Source organism: Notamacropus eugenii, chromosome 5 (genome assembly GCF_028372415.1).
Source record: "Notamacropus eugenii isolate mMacEug1 chromosome 5, mMacEug1.pri_v2, whole genome shotgun sequence".
Classification (NCBI taxonomy): Eukaryota; Metazoa; Chordata; class Mammalia; order Diprotodontia; family Macropodidae; genus Notamacropus; species Notamacropus eugenii.
The window spans coordinates 200,829,747-200,850,913 of record NC_092876.1 but is presented as its reverse complement, the minus strand read 5'-3'; the positions used below and the strand labels follow the sequence as shown (position 1 = coordinate 200,850,913).

At 37.3% G+C, this 21,167-nt stretch overlaps 1 protein-coding gene and 1 long non-coding RNA gene across 5 annotated transcripts in view; one reads left to right on the top strand and one right to left on the bottom strand.

Moving 5' to 3' along the window:
- The window catches only part of FRY (FRY microtubule binding protein), a 566,260-nt gene that overhangs the window by 510,319 nt on the left and 34,774 nt on the right, over positions 1-21,167 (bottom strand). The window contains exon 1 of one of the 2 annotated variants that reach the window (XM_072611863.1): positions 18,332-20,217. The exons of the other annotated variant lie outside the window; for it this stretch is intronic. Coding sequence (XP_072467964.1) covers positions 18,332-18,351 — 20 coding nt within the window. The 5' untranslated portion in view covers positions 18,352-20,217. Of the gene's footprint in view, positions 1-18,331; positions 20,218-21,167 lie in introns of those variants that run through there. 2 annotated transcript variants of the gene reach the window in all.
- The window catches only part of LOC140505667 (uncharacterized), a 75,493-nt gene that overhangs the window by 19,948 nt on the left and 34,378 nt on the right, over positions 1-21,167 (top strand). For all 3 annotated transcript variants that reach the window (XR_011967598.1, XR_011967600.1, XR_011967599.1), the window contains exon 3: positions 11,080-11,142. This is a non-coding gene — a long non-coding RNA (uncharacterized lncRNA). The remainder of the gene's footprint in view (positions 1-11,079; positions 11,143-21,167) is intronic.

Genomic DNA, 21,167 nt, shown 5'->3' with positions numbered 1-21,167 from the left:
TCACATATTTAGCCAGAAGGGAACTTAGAGGTCGTTTTGTCCAATATGTCCCCACCCCGGTTGTAGGGAAGGAAGCAAGTCCAGATATGTTGTTACCAAACTGACAAGTTGCAGATCCAGAATTCAAACGCAGAACCTCTGAATTCAACTCAGGTACTGCATCTGTTTGAGAAGTTATTGTGAAGATGGCATTGAAACTCTTACCTCATAACCACTTCAATCCTCATAATAATAACTTACCCACCTAGATGCCATGGGATCAATACTGGATTTGAATATAGAGACTCTCAAAACCTAGTTGCCTAAACTGCAACTTTAGGGACATAATAATAATGGGCTCTCTTATACTGGATTCCCAGATCTCTATTAAGGTAGCCAAGGGGTAATGTGAACAGAGGACTGGATCTGGAGATAGGGAGATCTGAGTTCAAATCCTGTCTCAGACATTTACTAGCTGTGTGGCCTTGGGCAAGTCATTTAACTTTTGCTTGCCTCAGTTTCTTCAACTGTAAAATAGAAATAATAGCATCTACCTCACAGGGTTATTGAGAGGATCAAATGAGATAATATTTGTAAAGTGCTTAGCATAGTGCCTGGCACATAATAGGCAGTGAATGAACAAATGTCTGGTTTTTTCCTTTCTTTCTTGGCTGAGTCAATAGGCTGTCACTTCAAAGTATTCTATGTATAACTGACACTTGAAAAAAATATAATTATGTATGTATATATATGTGAATATATACATGTGTATATAAGGATATGCATGTATGTATATCTATATGCATATCCTTATATACACACATATATACACACATATACATAGACATAGCTATATTTATAGCAAGAGAGAGAGAATGAGTCAGAAAGACAGTCTGAGACAGAAAGAGAGTTATGACAAAAACTGATTTTTGCCATCAAATTTCTAGGTCCTCTGAAAGTTTCTGTCAGGCTTACTATACATTTGAGGTTGGTAGCACCCAGAGATAAGGGACTGAAGAGGTGACCTATTTGCCACTCTTCTTTGCACTTTCTCCTCTGCATCTCTTTAGAGCAATTAGGTGTCTCAGGTGGCAACTCATTTTCTTAAAACAGGACCACTGTTTGAAAGCTGAACAGATGACATTTATGTAGCATTTTAAGGTTTACAAAGTGCTTGCCATATATTATTATCATCTCATGTGAGCCTTGCAACAACTCCATGAAGTGGGGTCTTATGAGATTCTCATTTCACAGATTACCAAGACTCTGGGAGGTGAAGGGATTGGCTGATGGCCACAAAGCTGGTCAGAATGGAAGGCCAGCTTCAGAACCAGGTTTTCCTGTCTCCCCTTCTAGCATCCCTTTCTCCTACGCTTTGCTATTGTTGGTATTGCTGAATTGTGTCTGACTCTTCAAGACCCTATTTGGGGTTTTCTTGACTCTATGCACTGAGTCATCTAGCTGCCTCTTAGGCCAAAAGACCACTGTCCGTGGTCACACAGCTAGTAAGTGTCTGAGGTCAGACACCCAAATGAAAAGGAATTTCAGTGGAATAGGCCTTGATGTAGAACCATTCCTTTTTGTACTTAAATGGTGATGCCCACTTCACCTAAAAGTCACCAGTTTTTTAATCTCCATAATCTCTTAGCACCATGAAATGACCTCAGGACACATAGTATTAATTCTCTCTTTCCTGTCTTCCATTACTTTGTGATTTTAGGTGTCACACTTGAAACCAGCACATTCCAACAGATAAAAAGGGAACCTTGTTTTATGATACTAGTTTCCTTTAAGATCACCTGATAATAAACAAAAGCAAAGCATTTCTCATGGCATTTCTCATACCCTTTTCCTCAGACTAATTCAAAATTGCTTTCCTTCAGGAATGAGAGAAAATTGACTGTCTCCAACTAATAACACCTGACTTAAAAACAACTCCCAAACTAAAATATACTATCAGGGACATAAGGTTCACCTGACTCATAACCAGCATTTTAAAAGGACTGTACAGTTATTTTGAATAAGGGCTCTTATCTTTTTACTGTGTATGTATATGACTGCTCCCAGTTAGTAATGGCATGAGCAAATTATTCCTACAAAATGGGAAGGTGTCATCCTCATTGTTTGTTCCGTTGTAGGGGTTCCATGCGACTTTCTAGTGGTTGATGGATGTGTGAACATCACATAAGAACTGCCTACAAATCACTATTTCTAATCTGAAGAACATATCAATTATTTACCAGTCTGCTGCTGCTTAGAGTAACTTACAGGGAATTCACCATGACAACATGGTGCCCTTTTCTTATTCATTTGTGAAACCGACAAACATTAGATTTAGGATTTCATGAATTAGTTCATATGTCAGTCCTGTACGTATCAGCTTGTTGATTAATACTGACTCTCAAGAAGCTGGATTTATTTTCTTAAGTAAAACTTTACATTGGGAATTAAGAAGATAATAGCTGGGTGTCATTTTCTCCCTTTGAATGTCAATTTTGAACACACAGGTTTGTTTTTATCAGTCACTCAGCTTTTGTAAAAGAAGGACTGTGTAACCAAGGATTAGCCTAAAAGTGATTTAAAAGCATCATGCTGTGCCTGCAGAGCTATGTGAGAGAAAATACAAAATGTGTTTCCTGTTCTTTTCAAGTTAATACAGTATTAAAATATGTTATTGCTTAGCCTTGCTTATGATTTTAAAAGGGAAATTTTGTACATATTATCTCCTGCTGGGTAAGACTTCCAATATTTTCCCATGGAAAACATAGTTTATCATATCAGTGAGTCTATGACTATTAGCAAAATTGTGTGGCATTAAAAAAATTATTCCATTCTGAATTAATATATCTCTCCTTCCCTCCCCTCTCCCCAACTCCTTCATGAATACAGCTAGAAAAATGAAAAAAAAAAGAGTGTAGGGAATACAAAATAGAACTAATCAAAAATCTAGGCTAGGCTGGTAATTATTCTCTGAAGCCCCCTCTCTTTATAATGATCTGATGGCTCAGCCAGTCTTGGGAAGGAGTGTGTGTGGAGGGGGAAAGACAAGGGGTGATTGCAATTGTCATGATAATGAGGCTTAATAAGCATGTGTCCATTATGTTTACAGTGAGAGAATAGGCTCCATTTCATGCTCAGCTGTCACTATAGACAGGCTAACTTCTATTTTTCAGTCACAAAAAAGAGGAAATGTTGATTTCCCATATTAAGTATAGCAGTCTAACTCAGATATCTAGAAAAAGAAATTACGTTGTCATGTTCCATAATTAGAAACACATCCTAAGATGTATCCATGAATGCTTCACATCAATAACATGGCAGTAACTAGGGATTTTCACAGGGTCATTTTCAATTTATAGGGAAAAAAATAAATGAACCACACCAGGGTGTGATCATGGTATAAATGATGTGATTTCTAAACTAATGACTAAGGTGATGCAGGAAGTAACAGAGCCCAGATTCCAACTCAGATCTCTTATTTTCAATCCAATACCCATTCCTTTCCTTTTCCCCTTTCATGAGGTCTCTCTGGGTACCAGACAGAACCCTGAGGCCAGATGACTCTGGAGGAGAGAGTGAGGCTGCTGGCTTTGTGGAGCTCTGCCTCACTTAAATCCAGTTCATGTGTAAGTCAAGGTATCACCCCAGTGATGTCATTGGTCCTCGGAGAACAAAGGATGAACAACAACAATGTGGGGCATGGAGTCAGGAAGACCTGAGTTCAAATCCTGCCTCAGACACTGACCAGCTGTGTGATGCTGGACAAGTCACTAAGCCCTGTTTGCTTCAGTTTCCTCACCTGTAAAAATGAGCTGGAGAAGAAAAGGGCAAACCATTCTAGTATCGTTGCCAAGAAAACTCCAAAAGGAGACACAGTTTGGTATGCCTGAAAAATGACCCAACAGCAGTAGCAACAGATAATTACTAACTGGGTGACCCTGGGCAATTCACTCAGCATCTGTGTCTCGTTTCCTCAGCTACAAAATGAGAGTAATGACAGCACCTACCTCCCAGGGCTGCTGGGAGAAGCAACTGAGGTAAGAGTTTGTAAAGTGCGTATTAGCACAATTTCTGGCACGTAGCAGATACAGAATGAGTCTATGAGGTAAAAGGGAAAATAACAAATCTGTGGGTAGCTGTTGCTATAATATTTCTGACAAGGATCAACTTCTGTCCTCTCCTTAAGCAAAAGGAACTCACTAAATACCTTTCTGTGTCCCATCCCATGGGGAAGTGACTTTGGGGTAATCAGAGCAGCTCTCACTCTTTCAGGATAGGACACTATGATAAGGGAAAAATCACAAGGATCAATGTATAATGGTTATTTAGCCTTCATCTCTCCCCTTGACTCCTACCATTCCTATTACAGAATATGGTAATAACTCTGGTAAGATAGGAAGCTTTAGGTGTACTTGGATTCATGAATTAGGACACCTTCATTGGCAAGTTTCTCCCAGGACTTCCATTCTGGGGAAGGACCTGGGTTGGCCATCCTTCATGTCTCCCAGCTCTGCTTCTCATGCTACCATGGTCCTGTGTGTGCCCCTCCAACCCTAAGTTTCAGCTTTCTTTTACGTGCTGTCTTCCCCTACTTTGACTGAAGCTTCTTGAGGACAAGGACTGTCTTTCTTTTTGGCTTGGATTTGTACCCCCAGGCTTTAGCACATATGAAATAGTTAACAGATTTTTATTGACTGTGGCAGTACCACATCAGGAAAGGATAGATGCATACCCCAACTAGACCCAAGACTCCAGAGAGAGGAAATTTCACCCAACTCTCCATTTTAAAAATTATAGTTATCCCTTCCACATCATGGGGATTAAAGGCACAAGACTCCTCCTATGATTTGGAAAATCCACATAAAAGTTTTTGGCCCTCCCTTCATACCAGAGAAGAAGTCTGAATTATGATGATATTAAAAGATAAAATATGTTGATATTATACAATGCTATACATATATTTTTTGTATTTCAAAGTTTCTAAACTTTTGCTGTGTCATCTGCTGGCTTTGCATGTTCTCTGAGGCATCTACAAAGCTCTCCCCTAATTCCCATTTAATCTCTTATGCTAACCCATGACATACTGAAACCATGATGGGGAAAGTTGTGATGTGGAAGGGATAACTGTACTTTCTTCCTCCCACCAGTTTCCAGTTTCAGGCCTGAGGACATTTCTGGATACACAGTAGCTCTCAGCCATTCACTGAACTATAATTACCAATTTTAAAAAGTAGGGGGCCTCAGGTAGATGCAGGGGAGGAGATAAGAATGCAGAAGCACCCTAAATGCTTCATCTAAGGGAGTGCGGTGGGGAGGTGGGTGTTGAGATGGGTATTGAAGGCAGTATGGTGCAGTAGAAAAATCACTAGACCTGCCTAGAGTCAGGGGATCTGGATTCAAAATATCTGTGGGATACTAAATGTCACCTCACTTTTTTGGGCCTTAGCTTTCTCCTCTGCAAAATGAGGGGGTTGGATTAAATGACCTCAAAGGTTCCTTCCGACTTTAAATCCATGACCCTGAGACTGTGAAGAAAAGGATGGAAGAAGAGACATCCCTGAGGGAGAGAAGAGTATGAGCACAAACAGGCCTGTGGGACAGAAGAATAATTAGGGAGGTTTCATCCTTACCCTCACATCATTCAATAATAAAACAAAACCAAACCCTTTTCCTTTTCTCCCATCATTCTGCCATCCCCAACACATTTTTCCTGTGGCCTTGAGAATAAATTTGCTGTGGACAGTGTTCCTGGAATTTTAAAGCCTTTGGCCAACATTCTGGCACAACTTTTAAAACTCTGTCCCTGCCCCTGACATCTCTACCCCCACACATATCCTCCAATAGGAAATTGGCTCTTCTTTTGTACATGACTATAAATAGTTTTCAAGTCTTTCCAATGCTACTTTGAAATATTTAGAATATATTTATGGGACACAGAAACACAAAATTTGTGGCTGACTTCAGATCATTTATGATTTGATCTGGACCCTCATACACAGCTTAGAAAAAGAGCTTTCCAGGCCTCTAGGCCTGAAAATAATTACATAAAAAGAGATATTATAAGATTAATGACAAAGAATATGGAATGCAACCACTGAATTAGGACTAGAGCTAAATGGATGTATCTGTGTCCTCATATCACCTACATATGTACTTACAAAAATTGTGGACATGTCCAAAGAATTGTGAGTCTTCAAGAATCTAGTCCTGTTGTTCAGTTGTTTTAAGTGGTTCATACAATTTAGTATTATCTTTAGGGCAAATCAGATTGAACTGAGAATGGTTATTTTCATTGATTATTGATTCATAAATAAAAAAATGACATCAAAATATACAAAAATTGTATAAATTATATGGCCCTGAGTCCATAAGCTTTTTAATTAAGTGCAGATAGGAATATTTTTACATCACATATATAAACATATTGAATATATCAATATGAACTTTCCTCTAAAGTATAAGAGGATAAATTTACATAAGAAATCTGATGGGACCATTTCCGCCATTTTTCAAAGTGATTATAACTCATCCATGAGAACAAACGTGAACCAAGAAGTCTAGGGCTTCAATTAACTTGGCTGGGCATGAATCAAAACAGTGGGTAGAGCTAGAGTTAGTTATGAAAATAAAAACATTAGCCAAACCAAACAATTTTCCAAAAAAGCCAGACAGCATAATTATTTTTTAAGCAACTAAAATTAGTTTAAAAAAGTCCTGATGCACTAAATAAGTTTTATGTTTTGTGTATTATTAGGTCATACTTTACTTGGATGTAGGGTCTATGTATTTATTTGTTTCATGCAATGTTATATGCTGGCAAATGCTATATTTTTCATGTATATAAAAAAACTTTGTCAGGCTATTGTATTTGCTTGTGATAAACATAATATAAAATGAAGTTGCATGAGTATGCCTGTGAAATGTCCCTTGCAAGTAACAACTTGTAATGAATTTAACTACCTGTATTTTTAAAACATGAGGCTCAATGAGACAGGTCATCTATGATTTAGTAAGTGTAAGGAACCTTGCCAGCCTCAGCTTTCTCAGTGTCAAGATGATGCTCCACTAGCCAAGACTTTATCTATCAAGCAGCAGAGAATCTAAAGGGTTTGCTTTCCCAAGAAAAACAATTTCCCCAAAGTACAAGGGGGTGGCTAAGTAAGACGTAGGTTTTTTATATCCCCTTTGTGAAATCTGCTTCCTTTTGAAGTTCAGCTGCTCTCAGAGTTGGGAATTCACTACAAGTGGCTGCCTTTCTGTCCAGGGTCAGCTGAAGATGGGCAACTCTAAGAGGTGTGGCTAAGTATCTTGAGACTAGCTATTCTATTACACACCAGATTCTCTTCCCACCTTAACTTTCCTTTCACAGGATAGGAGGGAAAATATTTGATTCTGAGGGTATTTCAGCACACACGGAAGATTGTTCTGAAAGATAATCATAACAGTAATAAAAACAAAAGAAAAAAGAAAGAAAATTATCTCATCCACTGAGGGTAATTTTACAAACACTAGTTGGACACTGTACAGAACTGGGGAACCTTTTATATTTTGGTATCAATTCAGCAGGAATGTCATCTAGGTATTTCTTCTTCAATAACAGAATACTGTAACATACCTAACTGATGAGGCTCATACTCTGTGAAGATTCAATTCGAGTGATGAAAAAGGATAGCAAAAGTGCCAGCTTTGATTTACAAAATATTATTTACAGTTTTAAGGGTCAACTCACATTTAAAGAAGAAAAAAACTTGTCTAAGGTCACACAAGTGATCATTAGTAAGGTTAGGATTTGAACTAAGGTTTTCTGAACCCAAATACAGGGTTGTTTCACTATCAATCAAGAAACATTTTAATAAGTACCAAGTGTTAAGTCTGTGTTGTCTGTACTCCATGTTCTTAATATGGAGTCTGTGAACTTTAAAAAAAATTATTTGCTTATTTACTTATTTTTAGCTTTCAACGTTCTTTTATAAGATTTTGAGTTCCAAATTTTTCCCCTCTCTCCCTATCCTCCTCCCCAAGCATGCAATCTGATACAGGCTATACATGTGCAATCATATTTAACATATTTTCACATTACTCATGCTGTGAAAGAAGAATCATAAGGGAAAAACCATGAGAAAAACAAAAACAAAAAGAGAAAATAGCATGCCTCAATCTTCATTAAGACTCCATAGTTCCTTCCCTGGATGTGGATCTTTTGGATGGTCTTACAGCATTGTATTGTGAGAAGAACTAAGCCTACCAAAGTTGATCATCAGACAATGTTGCTATTATGGTGTACACAGTTTTCTTTTGGGTTTGCTCACTTCACTCAGCATCAGTTCGTATAAGTCTTTCTAGGTTTTTCTGAAATTCATCTGCTAATCATTTCTTATAAAACAACAGTATTCCATTACATTCATATTTCACAACTTGTTCAGTCATTACCCAACTGATGGGCATTCCCTCATTTTCCAAATCTTTGTGACCACAGAAAGAGCTGCTACAAATATTTTTTGTACATGTGGGTCCTTTTTCCTTTCTTTATGATCTCTTTAGGACGTAGACCTAGTAGCGCTATTGATGGATCAAAGGGTATGCGTCTGTGAACTTGTTTTTAAACACTGATAACCTTTTCTGTGTGATTGTTTTCTTTTGTAATCATATATATTTTATGCCTTTAAAAACAGGATTCTGAGAAGGGTCATTTGGCTTCACCAGAATGCCAAAAAGCACCAGGGCCCCCCAAAAGGTTAAAGAGCCTCTGTGATTAGGATACCATGATGCTTTCCAAAATGCATACCAGGAGGGTTTAAGCTCTGAATGGTCCTTCCAAACTGAAATGGCTTTGAGAATAGGTTCACTGAAATAGAAGGCTTTTTTTGTTATGATAGGACCAGCTTAGCTTGGTTTGGAGAGGTTCATCAACAGAGAAAGCAGTTAGGAGGCACACTGGATAGAGTGCTGGATCTGGAGTCAGGAAGATTCATTTTTCTGTGTTCAAGTTTGGCCTCAGACACTAACCATGTGACCCTTGGCAAGTCACTTAACACTATTTGCCTCAGTTTCCTCATCTGTAAAATGAGCTAGAAAAAGAAATGATAAATCACTCCAGTATCTTTGCCAATAAAGCCCAAATAGTGTTATGAAGAGTCAGACAGAATGGAACAGCACCAATCAACAGAGCTCACTGCTTTTTCAGCTGCAGCAACTCATGAAAATAATCTAAGTCACAGGGAGATTCTAATTTATATCAGTGGTCACTGGATATTCTTAAAGAAGGCAAGTTCATAGATCATAAGATTAATGATTTAGAGTGAGAAGGGATCTTTAAGGGCATGAAGTTCAAACTGTTATTACAGATGAGACCTTGGTTGGGCAAATCATTTAACTTCTACTGGTCTGTTATCTTGTCTAAAATGAACTAGATGGCTTCTCAAGTCTTCTCCAGGTCTAGATCTGTGATTCCTATGATCCCAAGTATAACATACCTCTAAAGTTAAGGTCTGTGGAGTGGCAAATTTACAGTACGATTAAGGAACCTGAGGCAGTGAATTGTTAAGTGACTTCACTAAGATTCGTCTCAGGCATATTCTGTTTTTGTTACCATATTACAAGGCCTCCTCAAGAACTATCTTGGTTTTCTTTTCCAAAACAAAGGGAAGGTTCCTACCCAAGAAAAGAATAGGACATGCTTCCTAACCCAAAGACTTCCATAATTATTCTGATATTAGCTATAATACTGGAGTCAGGAGGGAAGGAAATTACTAGGCAGAATATAATGTTGCATGCATTCAATTATGTATTTAAGGTACCAACATTTTTAGTTTAGGAAAGGAAAAGGACTTATAAAATCATAGTATAAAGCCAACTGTGTAAGGATAGTATACAGGACAACACTTCCACACTTTAAAATTTCAAGACCGCTGGAGCCCTGTTCAAGATTAGATGCCCTGCATTTTTTTTTCCATGATGAGTTATCACTTCCAAATTTGATAACTTAATGTCTTAAAGAAGACCTTAACATCTTTCCACAAGGCTTGTCTGAAAATTCTTGCTGCTAAACAAGAAAATAATCTCCAAAGAAACAGGTATCATAAGTCTTATATCACATAAGACAATTTCATGTCTTAGTGCCCATTGTTCTGTGTCCAACTCTTTGTGATCCCTTTTGAGGTTTTCTTGGCAGAGATACTGCACTGGTTTGCCATTTTCTTCTCCAGTTCATTTTACAGATGAGAAAACTGAGGCAAGCAGGATTAAGTGACTTGCCCAAGGTCACACAGCTAGTAAGTGTCTGAGGCCAGATTTAAACTTAGGAAGATGTCTTCCTAACTCCAGGCCTAGCACTCTATCCACTGTGCCACCTAGCTGCTCCATTATAAACAGCCTATTTTGACAATACTGTCCAATATTTAATTCCACTTTGCTTGTTAACACTTTTTATTACATTAAATAAATTTAGTAGAAAAGTCTAGTTTTCATATTGTGGTCATTTATATCTACTCCTTTACAAAACAAAGTCTTTACTTTGTTTTTTTTTAATCTAAAAAATTAATTCCAACCACTCTCAGGATCTGTTATATCACAGCTCTGGAGAACTGTTGATAAGACTCAGCACTTAAGAGAATGTCATCAATCTCTGATTACACTGGATAATAGCTTTTTTAAACAAAAGGTCTCCTGATACACTTAAACAGACAAATGGCTAACTACTAAAATTAAATATTAGAAGTTGTGGGACCAAGAAATCTATGCCAAGAACAAAATATCTATTCTAACTGGGTAATTGTCAGTGACAAATACAACTCTTCTCAGTTACTATTATTTTCTTAGCAAACAAGGTATATACTAAGAACAGGTCAAGTTCAATCCCATACATATGTTTCTCAAGCAAAGATGATACCTATGTAAATAAAGTAAAATGAGCGTATGTTGTGGGGCTGTGGCAATTTCATGGCTAATTTAACTAGGCAAGACAGAAAAAAAATAGCCTCTTCATACACATGTTCCTAGGTAGAGTGAGTATCATATAGTGGACTGAATTATATAGTCTGGCAGTCTATACTGATTTAATTCATCAGATAACTACACATTTCTCTACTTCTCTTTGCTTAGGTAACCACAGTAATTAGATGAATTCCTCTGGGGCTCCTTGCTTCACCAGAGCCACTCTAACTGGTAAGTGATAATTGGCAGAAGTTTTAATTTGTTTCTTTTCCATTTTTACCTCTCTTTTTCCTTTCTGCCATACTCCTTAATACAAGCAGGATTTTCCAAGGTGCCCCAGACACCTGGATCCACATGTCTGAAGGGCTGGTCCCTTCTTCACACATTATATGTTTCCATGCAGTGTGTGGATCCTGCTGTAACAGAAAATGATTACCTTTTTAGAATTTCCCTCAAGGATAGCTCTGGATAAATATGGTTTCCATATTATCATTCAAACAGAATGTTTACAGAGGAGCATATCTACTAAGGACCAAAGAACCAGGTATGTCCTTCTACTGCACTGATACAGGGGATGGCTGGTGGAGCTGTTTCCATTATAAGAATGCAGTCTGCCACTACATTTTCTGAGAAACTAGGTCAAGTAAAAGCATATATGTGATTGTGGTACTAAGTTCCCAGTTCATCTGTGAGAAAGATATTATAGTTTAGCTGATGGTAGGTTTCAGGAGTGAGGAACCTGTAGTCTCAAGGCCACATGTAGCCCTGTAGGTCTAGAAGTGCAGGCCTTTAATGGAATCCAAACTTCAAAGGGTCATCCTTGAGGGCCTACAGGGTCACATGTAGTCCCAAGGCTGCAGGCTCTCCACCCCTGGTTTAGATAATTCTTTGTGGCGAGGAACTCTACACACATTTTTCAGTAACACCTGTAGTGCTGAGAACAATGCCTGGCAAACAGCAGATGCTTAATAAATGCTTGCTGAATGATGGAGTGGATTGAGATGAATAGGCAGTAAAGTCCATCGGTGCACAGACTAAAATACACTGCAGCTACAATTAATACTTTGAAAAACACCTTTTGGAAAAGTTAGCTTCATGTCACCTCCATGGTATTCTGAAGTGACTAACTGAGATGATGAGTATTCAATATCAACTGTGTCGGTGTTGTGCAAACCAAGGAACTATTCTTTAGATAAGAATCCTATTTAGATTGAATAATCCCATAGCGATAAATTTCCCTCCAGATCTATTTCTGTTTTTAAAAGACTTGTGTTTTCTTCTGCTGTCCTTTCTCTTTTGATTCTTAGAACTATATATACAGCCCTCATCAGTCTCCTGAGTTCAAGGACCACAACACCAATTGCCTACTGGACACATTTTGTAGGCGTCTCAAATTTGCCAGGTCCAAAAGGAGAATTCATTATCTTTGACTCAAAAACCATCCCTTTTCCAATTTCCCTATTCCTAATTGAGGGCTTCACCATGCATCTGGTGACATATGTTTGCAATCTGAGTCATCCTCACCTTTTTATTTTAACTTATTCAATCAGTTGCCAAGTCTTCTTAATTCTACCTCCACCACCTCTCTGTTATCTATCTGCTTTCCTCCCTCAGCCACCACCCTAATGCAGGCCATAATTACCTGCCATCTAGACTACTGCACTAGCCTCTTAATTATTCTCCCTGCTTCAAGTCTGTCTTCACTTCAATTCATCCTCCACATAACTGCTGAAAAGATATACCCAACACAGAGAAGTAGTCATATTAGTGCCTCACTCAAACAATTCCAGTGTTCCTTAATGTCTCTAGGAGAAAATGTCATTTCCTCTGTTTGGCATTTAAATAAATCCCTTTCCTTTCTGTGGTTCCAGTCTACCTTTCCAGTGTTATTATACATTACTTTCTTTCATGTACCCTACATTCCCCCCTCAACTGGCTTATTGCTGTTCTTCATGTTACATTCTCTCTCCCATCTCCATACTTTGGTACAGGCTGTCCCCATTCCTGGAATGCTTTTCCTCCTAACCTTTATCTCTTAGGTCCCCTAGCTTCCTCCAAAGCTCAGTTCAAATGCTACCAACTAGATGGGGCCTAGTGCCAATCCTACTCAAAAGTTTCCATGTGTATATTCTGTATTTACTTCTATGAGTATGTGTTGTTTTCCCCATGTAGAATTTAAATTCTTTGATAGAAGGGACTGTTTTGTTTTGTCTTTATATTATAGCATAGCATCTTTCACACAACAGGCATATTACTTATTACAGGCAATAATTACTTATTGATTGATTGAAACAAAAAGTTATTTTAATTTTATCTTGACATAAATATCTGTGTCATAAAGAATAATTGATTGGGCAATAGCTGAGGACAAAATTCTTGCTTAAATCTTTCAAACATTTCTATTTTCATTTCTTTTAATTTTTTTCCCTTACCTTGTCCTCTTAATATAAGATATACTAAAATTCATTTATATTGTGGTAATGTCTATCTTGGATAGCAATTTTACCCATTTAACTATGCTTACTATCATTTCATAAAGAATCTTATCACTGTAGATTTCTTAGAATAATTAAATAAATAGAATCATGAGGTCATAGATTTAGAACTGGAAAGGACCTTAGAGGTCATCCTGTCCAACATCCTTGTTTAACAGATGAAAAAACTGAGGCCCAAAGAGATTAAATGACTTGTTGAAGTTCATATAGATAGTAGATGAGACTTTAATGAATCACTGATCTCATTTATCTGGTTCTATTAAACATTTTTTAAAGATACAAATTTAAAGAAGATCATAGTAAATGAAAAGAAAATAATTACTGCATTAGTAAAGGTTATATTAAATAAAAATATAATTCAAGATAATTTAGACAAAGCAAACCTATAAACATGGTTTCTAATACATAATATGTATACAATAAATGCTTTATTTTTCCATCTATCTATAAATACACCAAGTTTTATAAACTTTAGTAGCACCTCCATTTCCCACCTGGTTACACTTCTTTGGACCTCAGCATCATGCCCCCAGGAACCTCATCAGCACTGGTATTTTCACATATCAACAATAACCTCTGCCCCTCTGACTGGAGGGCAAAATGAAGAGCTCCTCCTAAAACCTCCATATAATGAAGGAACTCAGTCAGCCATGTCTTCATTTTCCACTCGGATGTATTACTTTTTATGTCTCCATCATACTCCCTGTCCAGCACCTTTCCCCACCCCTCTTTTCAGATTCCTCTGATGTATTATTTTCCCCTCATTAGATTACAAGCCCCTCGAGCGTAGAGACTGTCTTTCTTTTTTGTGTTTATATCCCCAGTGCTTAGCACAGTTCTTAGTACACAGTAGGTACTTAATAAATATTTATTGCCTGCCTGATGGGTCTTGATCATACCTCTCTAATATACTTATCATTTTATTTGGAATTATGGTTATTTGCATTTTTTTCTAATCTCACTGCCTACACTCAAACTTCTTGGAAAACAGGGGCCTTGTCTTATTCAGCTTTGTATTTCTCTCAGTACCTAACACTTGGTCTCAGACACTATTTTTTGGTCTGTATTTGTGATTTTATTTTTGAATTTCCTTCCAGAGGCAGATTGTTAATAAATCAATAACTTTTGTTTAGTTTTTTTTCAGTTGTGTCGGACTCTTCATGACCCCCTTTGGGGTTTTCTTGGCAAAGATAGTGAAGTGATTTGCTATTTCCTTCTCTAGCTCATTTTACACATGAGGAAACTGAGGCAAGCAGGATTAAATGGCTTGCCCAGTGTCACAAAGCTAGTAAGTGTCTGAGTTCCAACTTGAACTCAGAAAGATGAGTGTTCCTGATGCCAGAACCAGTACTGCATTCACTGCACCACCTAGCTGTTCTAAAATCTGTAATTTAATAGAGATACTGAAAGGTTCAGTAACCATGTGTCAGAGGCTGGACTTGAACCTGGGTTACCTAGACTTCAAGACCAGTCCTCTAGTTACTAGAGCAGGTTTATATATAGAATCTTGATAAATGTTTGTCAAATGAGTGAATTCTAGGGCATTTTTGAAGAAATGATGTTTTTATTACTTTCAAACATATACAGTGACCTCTACTAGCCTAAAAAATGTTTTGGCAAGTGGAGTTCCTCATAATATCAACTATAAAGAAAGGATTGGATGATTCATAAATAGCACCCCAATGATTTGTACAATACCTAATACAAAGCTGCACATATAATAGTCATTCAACAAATATTTAAATGAATGGATAAATTCTTCTAAACCATTTAAAAAGAATTTCTTCTTGTTAAACAGAACAATCTTGATTCTATTATGTATTTAGCTCAGCTACCTCTTTTATCATAAAAAGAGAAAAGGGGGTGAGATTAGTGCCCAATGCCTGAGCTATCATAAATTTCAAATTACCACAATGGTAGCAATCCTGGCACTATTACTATAAGAAAACAATCTTAGAAACATATCTCTTTATGCTTTACTATATTTAGTATTGTTTTAAATAAATATTTAGATAATAACAACTTGTTATCCAATATTTAATTCACATGATATATAATCTCATGAAACTAAGTGGAAAATTTAATTAAAAGCAAAAGCTCCAAACTTATATATCAAACAAAGCCTCAGAAATTGACTTACAAATATCCATGATGGTCACTGACACAGTGATATATTTTAGTCCTCCAGGGCTTAGACATGTTTCAAAGAGATTTAAAGTTTCTTTTACAAGAACTATTCTCATTACCATGATCTGAAAATGCCTGGTTAAGTGTTACACCTCAAAACACTTACTCCTGAGTTCCTACTGGAGATCATTTTCCAAAAGACAGATAATCTCAGGATAGGATTTTTTTTATTTTCTTGTGTTTCTATGATGTCACCTCCACAAAATTCTTAGGCCTCCAGCAAATAAATTATCGAATATACAAAAGATATTTTAATGAATTTCATTACTTCCATTAAAAATTTTCAGAGGGAAAGTAGTAAAAATGAGTTTTTTTTTTTAAAAAAGAAAAATATACATTTTGACAAAAGTATTTAAAGACATTTACAGGCAAAGCATTTGTTACAATAAGGGCATTTCTTTCCAGTTTGAAACCTTGATATTTTTCCAGGAGTTTACCAAGGGAAACATGATATAGGAAGACCTAGGCTCAACCATCTGACATAGGCTGTGCACCCCTGGGCAAATCACCTCATCTCTAAGTGTTCAGACAACTTCCTGTAAATTGCAGAGGGGGTATTTTTCTCTCTCTCTCTCCCTCCCTCCCTCCATCTCTTCCCTCTCCCCACTCTTTTTCTCCCCTCTTTCTCTGTCTACAATACGTTTATACATATCAGAATACATATATGCATACACACACATATAAATTTACATATACAGCAGAAAGTAACAATTTTAGAAGGGCTCCCATATATTTGGGGTAATATTGGAGTATTAAACTAGACTTAAAAATTTTGCACAGATGTATGATTGGGGCCATGCCAACACCTAGAAAGAATAATGTTTCAGGACAAGCTATCACCACATCAGTATCCCCGATTCCTCTTCCACTTCGGTCCAATACGGAGGGCTATGATAGGGTTCTTTATCCGACTTGGCTTCAGGTTTCCACTGTGTCTCAATTCCCTTTGTTATTTAATCTGTAGTCAATTATCCTACACTTAAGCTAAAAGTCTGAGTAAATTTGGAAATATGTCTAGCCACTAACTGTGGTCATGATTTGATTCATTTTCCCCTGAAACTGCTGCAGCAGAGGCAGCTTTTGGAACGTCTTATTCACCTTGTACAGAAGCTTTAGTGTAAACAAGCTATTAACCTGAATTTGGATAGAGTACATAACAGCTTAAGCACAGAGGCCAACTGTTATTGTCTTCAAAGACAAAAACTTGCCTCAAATAATTAAAGTGTCCCAGTTCCTTTTAGGCTGCCTCCATGTTAATTAGCTACACGGTTCTTTTCTTTCCTTTTTTTAAAAGTGAAATGAATGAAATATACTGCATGAAATACAGATACTACATGAAATATACAGTAGTGGCTGTGCTTTTGTGCTTTAAAAATACAGTTTTGTAGAATTGTTTGTGCAGCTGATTCAATACTATGCTTAAATGAGGCAATGAGTCTAAAACTATTTTAAAACATCCAGGGTCAAGTCCCAAAAATAGGACTTTTCCATTCGACTAACAACAGAAAAGTCCCCAAAGATTTTCCTACATTCAGAAGGGGAAAATAATTCTATTTTAAAGATAAAAATTTATACCGTGCAGACTTTCATATTGTCAATAACTAAGAAACAAGCCTGGAAGAAAAAAGACTAGATTTTCACCAGTTTGTCTTGTAAGCAGAAATTCATAAGTTTGTCACTTAATAGTTTATACAAGAATAGTGGAGTAAAATAGGGGAAAAGAGGACATCTTCCAAATATGAACATCCTTAAATAAATCTTAAGTCCTATCAGTGAGTAACAGTGAAGGATAAGAACTTAAGGTGAAAATAATAAAGCTACAAACTTGATATTATTACATGTCCTACTCCTGTTATTAAATGTATATACACTACACACACATTAGTCAAATGTGACAGTTAAAAACCCTTACAAAATCAGCTGTGGAAAGAGATATCTTAGTGAATGCAGGGTAATTAAGCCAAAAGGCAAGAAAGTACAGCAAATGTTGTTTTATGACCTTTCACATCATTAATTATGAATGTCATCATCTCAAACTAATTTTCATAAAAGCTTCATTTGACCCCAGTGACCTTTGCTGTTATCATTCATTTTCTCTATTCTCACTCTTCTACCCCTCACCCAATAACAATAATCTGGAACACACTTTGGCATAATCATGCTCTCACTTCCCCATAAATCTCTCCTCAGTTTCCTTCAATGAAATCTCTATTGCTTGAAAAAACAACAACAAACCAAAACAAAACAAAATGATGTCAACAATTAGCTTCTTGACAATGAGACTAACTGCCCCTTTTCTACAGCCCCTTTATTTTTACAAAGCTGTAGGTAGATATATCCTGTCTGGTAACAGCCGGACCCTTGATTCTAACTATCCTAGGATTCACTTAATACAATGCTTTTCCCTGGGATTTTTCCATAATATTTTCAACTATTCACTCAGGTAAAGTCTACATTATATAGCACAATGTCTGGCAAATAGAAAGCAGCTAATACATGCTTGTTGACTGACTGACTATGTCAAGTAGATTGCCAGTAACACATCTGGATCATTTAGTTTCAATCTAATACACATGACCAGGGAAGTTAATGACATGTACACATTATAGATCCAAATGAACCCAAATAGTCAGGAACCAAGATCCATTCTGGCACTGACCACTCTACAACTGAAATAATATCACTTCTGAGGTGGAGAACATCATAGGAAATATAGGAACAATCAGGAAATATCCTACCTCGTATGTAGACGGAGCATCCGTTTCAAAAATTTCTTTGGGAACTCCAGGCTGGAGGTATGCAATGAACACTAAAAGATGTTTTGGTCCACTAGACGTCCCTTGCAAATGTAGTGTAGACATAGCCTTAGAGACTTTGCTTTATCTCCTACTTATTCTGGATCTCTTCTGGCTTCTGAATTTGGGCAATTTCTCTTCTTTTTTTCACACTTTCCCTGAGATCATAGATTCTACCATCCACCCCGTGCTTGTGGTTCCTAAATCTTACTGTCTACCCCACATCTCTTTATCCTGTTGAATCTTGCCTCCCAGTTATCTCTTTAGCATCTCCTCCTCAGTAGCTCATCAGCAATTCAAGTGTAATATGACCAAGATTGTTGTCTGCAACTTTCCTCATAAACTTTTCCCCTTACTCTGCTCAGTCTTGTTATCTGACTCTTCACTTTCTTGCCTCTTACCCAAACTCCACCCCCCCAATGATTTGCTCTTTCTGGCTACTGAGCCTCTCTTCCAAATCTTATTTAAACAGGAGACTTTTTACTTGTATGAAATACCCTTAAAGAACTCCCCCAAATCAGCACCTATAGTAGATGTCTTTCACTTCTAACTCTTCGGATCTCATTGTACATCCTTATTGATACCTCGTACTATAAAAATCACACTTCTACAGTTTCCTTATTAAAGGCACTGACAATCCACAGTTAATTGGAAGCACAAAATGTCACACATCCCTTGGCAATTTACCCTGATTATTGTCATTCATTCAGCATATGATAGTGTGCTTAGCTCTTTGTGCATGAAAAGAGGTGGCCTGTGCTCTTGGGGATTTGACATTAGGTATATTACACAAAATATCAGTGATCTTGATATGATTAAGTCATTTATTAAGAGGTACTCGGGGAAAAAGAAAATGGCTCAAGTAGGTAGCATCAGATTCATAGGATCATAGATTTACAGTTGGAAGTGACCTAAGAGGTCTTTGAATCCAATCCTCTTATTTTACAGATTGACTGGCTTCTTCTACTTACCAATTCTTTAATCCTGAATAAGTCCCCTAAACTTGTCAAACCTTCAGTTTCCTTGTCTGTTAAATGGAGGGTTTGGATCTCCACGGTTGCTTAAGATTACATGAGTTCCATGGGTCTATGAGTATGGGAAGAAAAAAATGAACTCAATTCCTTGGACCATTTCCACTGACCTCTAGGGTTAGGGGAAGTGAAAAGGTGCTGCTTACTTCACAATTGGCCTATTTGTCTCATGGTTTAACAGCTCCCCACCCCCCTCTCTGTGTATATAAAGCATAGTCTCATCCACACCTCAAAGCCCTCCTAAAATCTCATCTTTACAAGACTGATTTTGCAAACAACAAAGCGAATTAAAGGAGACACTGTCTTCATTCTTCAGTTGTTCATATTTCAAAAAAAGACAGTAATGAGACAGAAAAGATGTAGGCAAGGACAAACACATACACACACATGCCTGCATCTGTACATACACTTCAGGACAAAGCTACAGACAGCAGGAAACATTAACCATGGGCACAAACCTTCATGCTTAAGGTTTCAATGTTGTGAAACAGACAGAAATTCAATGAAAACTAAAGATGGTAAAACTGCATTTCAGAGAGTTTTAGGAAGCCTTTGAAAAGTTGGGGATAGGGGTGGGGGTGGGAGGTTAGTGGGCCAGTGTTTTGTACAGCCAGAAAGAATAAACGTCATCAAGAACCAGGGCATTAATAAGGTGAACAGCACTGTTCATTTCTTCTCCCCCTAGAGGCCAGTACAATTTGGCCTGGCACAGGGAAGTGAGTTCATTCTATTCCTTCCATTTTTCAGAGGTTCAGAAGATTCCTAGAAACTTTGAGTGAAAGAAGGGACCTTAAGAGAACCATACTCCTCAGATAAGAAACAGATGCCAGACAGGAAAACTGCATCATAGAGGGGCTTAAGTGACTTGGTCAAGGCTACCCAGTAGCAAAATTTAGGTCTCTTTTCTCCTAGCCAGTTGTCTTTCCCTGGCACTACTTTCAGCTGCCTGAGATCAACTCTTTCTCTTAAACACCTCTCCCTTCTTAGTCCATTTAAAATATGAATATTCTTCTTCCTTTTGCTCAATGTCTGCATCAGCCAGGTTCTTGGCTTTGATGCCTTCAAAGAAAACCCCAAATAAACTTTAAGGCTAGGTGTCTCTTTTTGGAATGTAGAAGAAATAAATGGTAAGACACTTTCAGCTACATGCTCAGAGGGGACTGGATTTCCCTCAGTTTGCTCATACTAACCTTAAGTTTATATTAATGTTACTGTTGCTAGCCATTTCCTCTACTATCACTTTTGCAAAATCGTTAAAAATCAAGCCCACAATTCTTTAGTCTTTTTCCTTACTCATCATATTTTATACAGTAGAATCCTAGCCTAATTTCAGTCTTCTTAGTTGACTTACTACAACATGGAAGCTTCCCTCCTCAGCACTGTTAATTGCCTTCACCTTTTCCCAGCTAGGCTCATTTCCCAAACTTTCCTATGTCTCAACACTACCATGAGTGGGCAAAAAAGGGTCACTCTTTCAGGTGAAGAGTATCCACCTTATTATGATGATAACAATAACAAATGATAACATTTACATCTTTTATATAATTTGATTCTCACTAACAATAGCGCAAGATGCTGTTATTATCCCCATCCCACAGATGAAGGAACTGAGTGTCTTGCCCAGGGTTACACAACTAGTAAGTGCCTAAGGCAGGATTTGAACCGAGGTCTTCTGGACTCCAAGGTCATCATTCTTCTCCTATATCTTTTAGACCATCTGTATTTTATGTCATATGGAACTGGTTAAT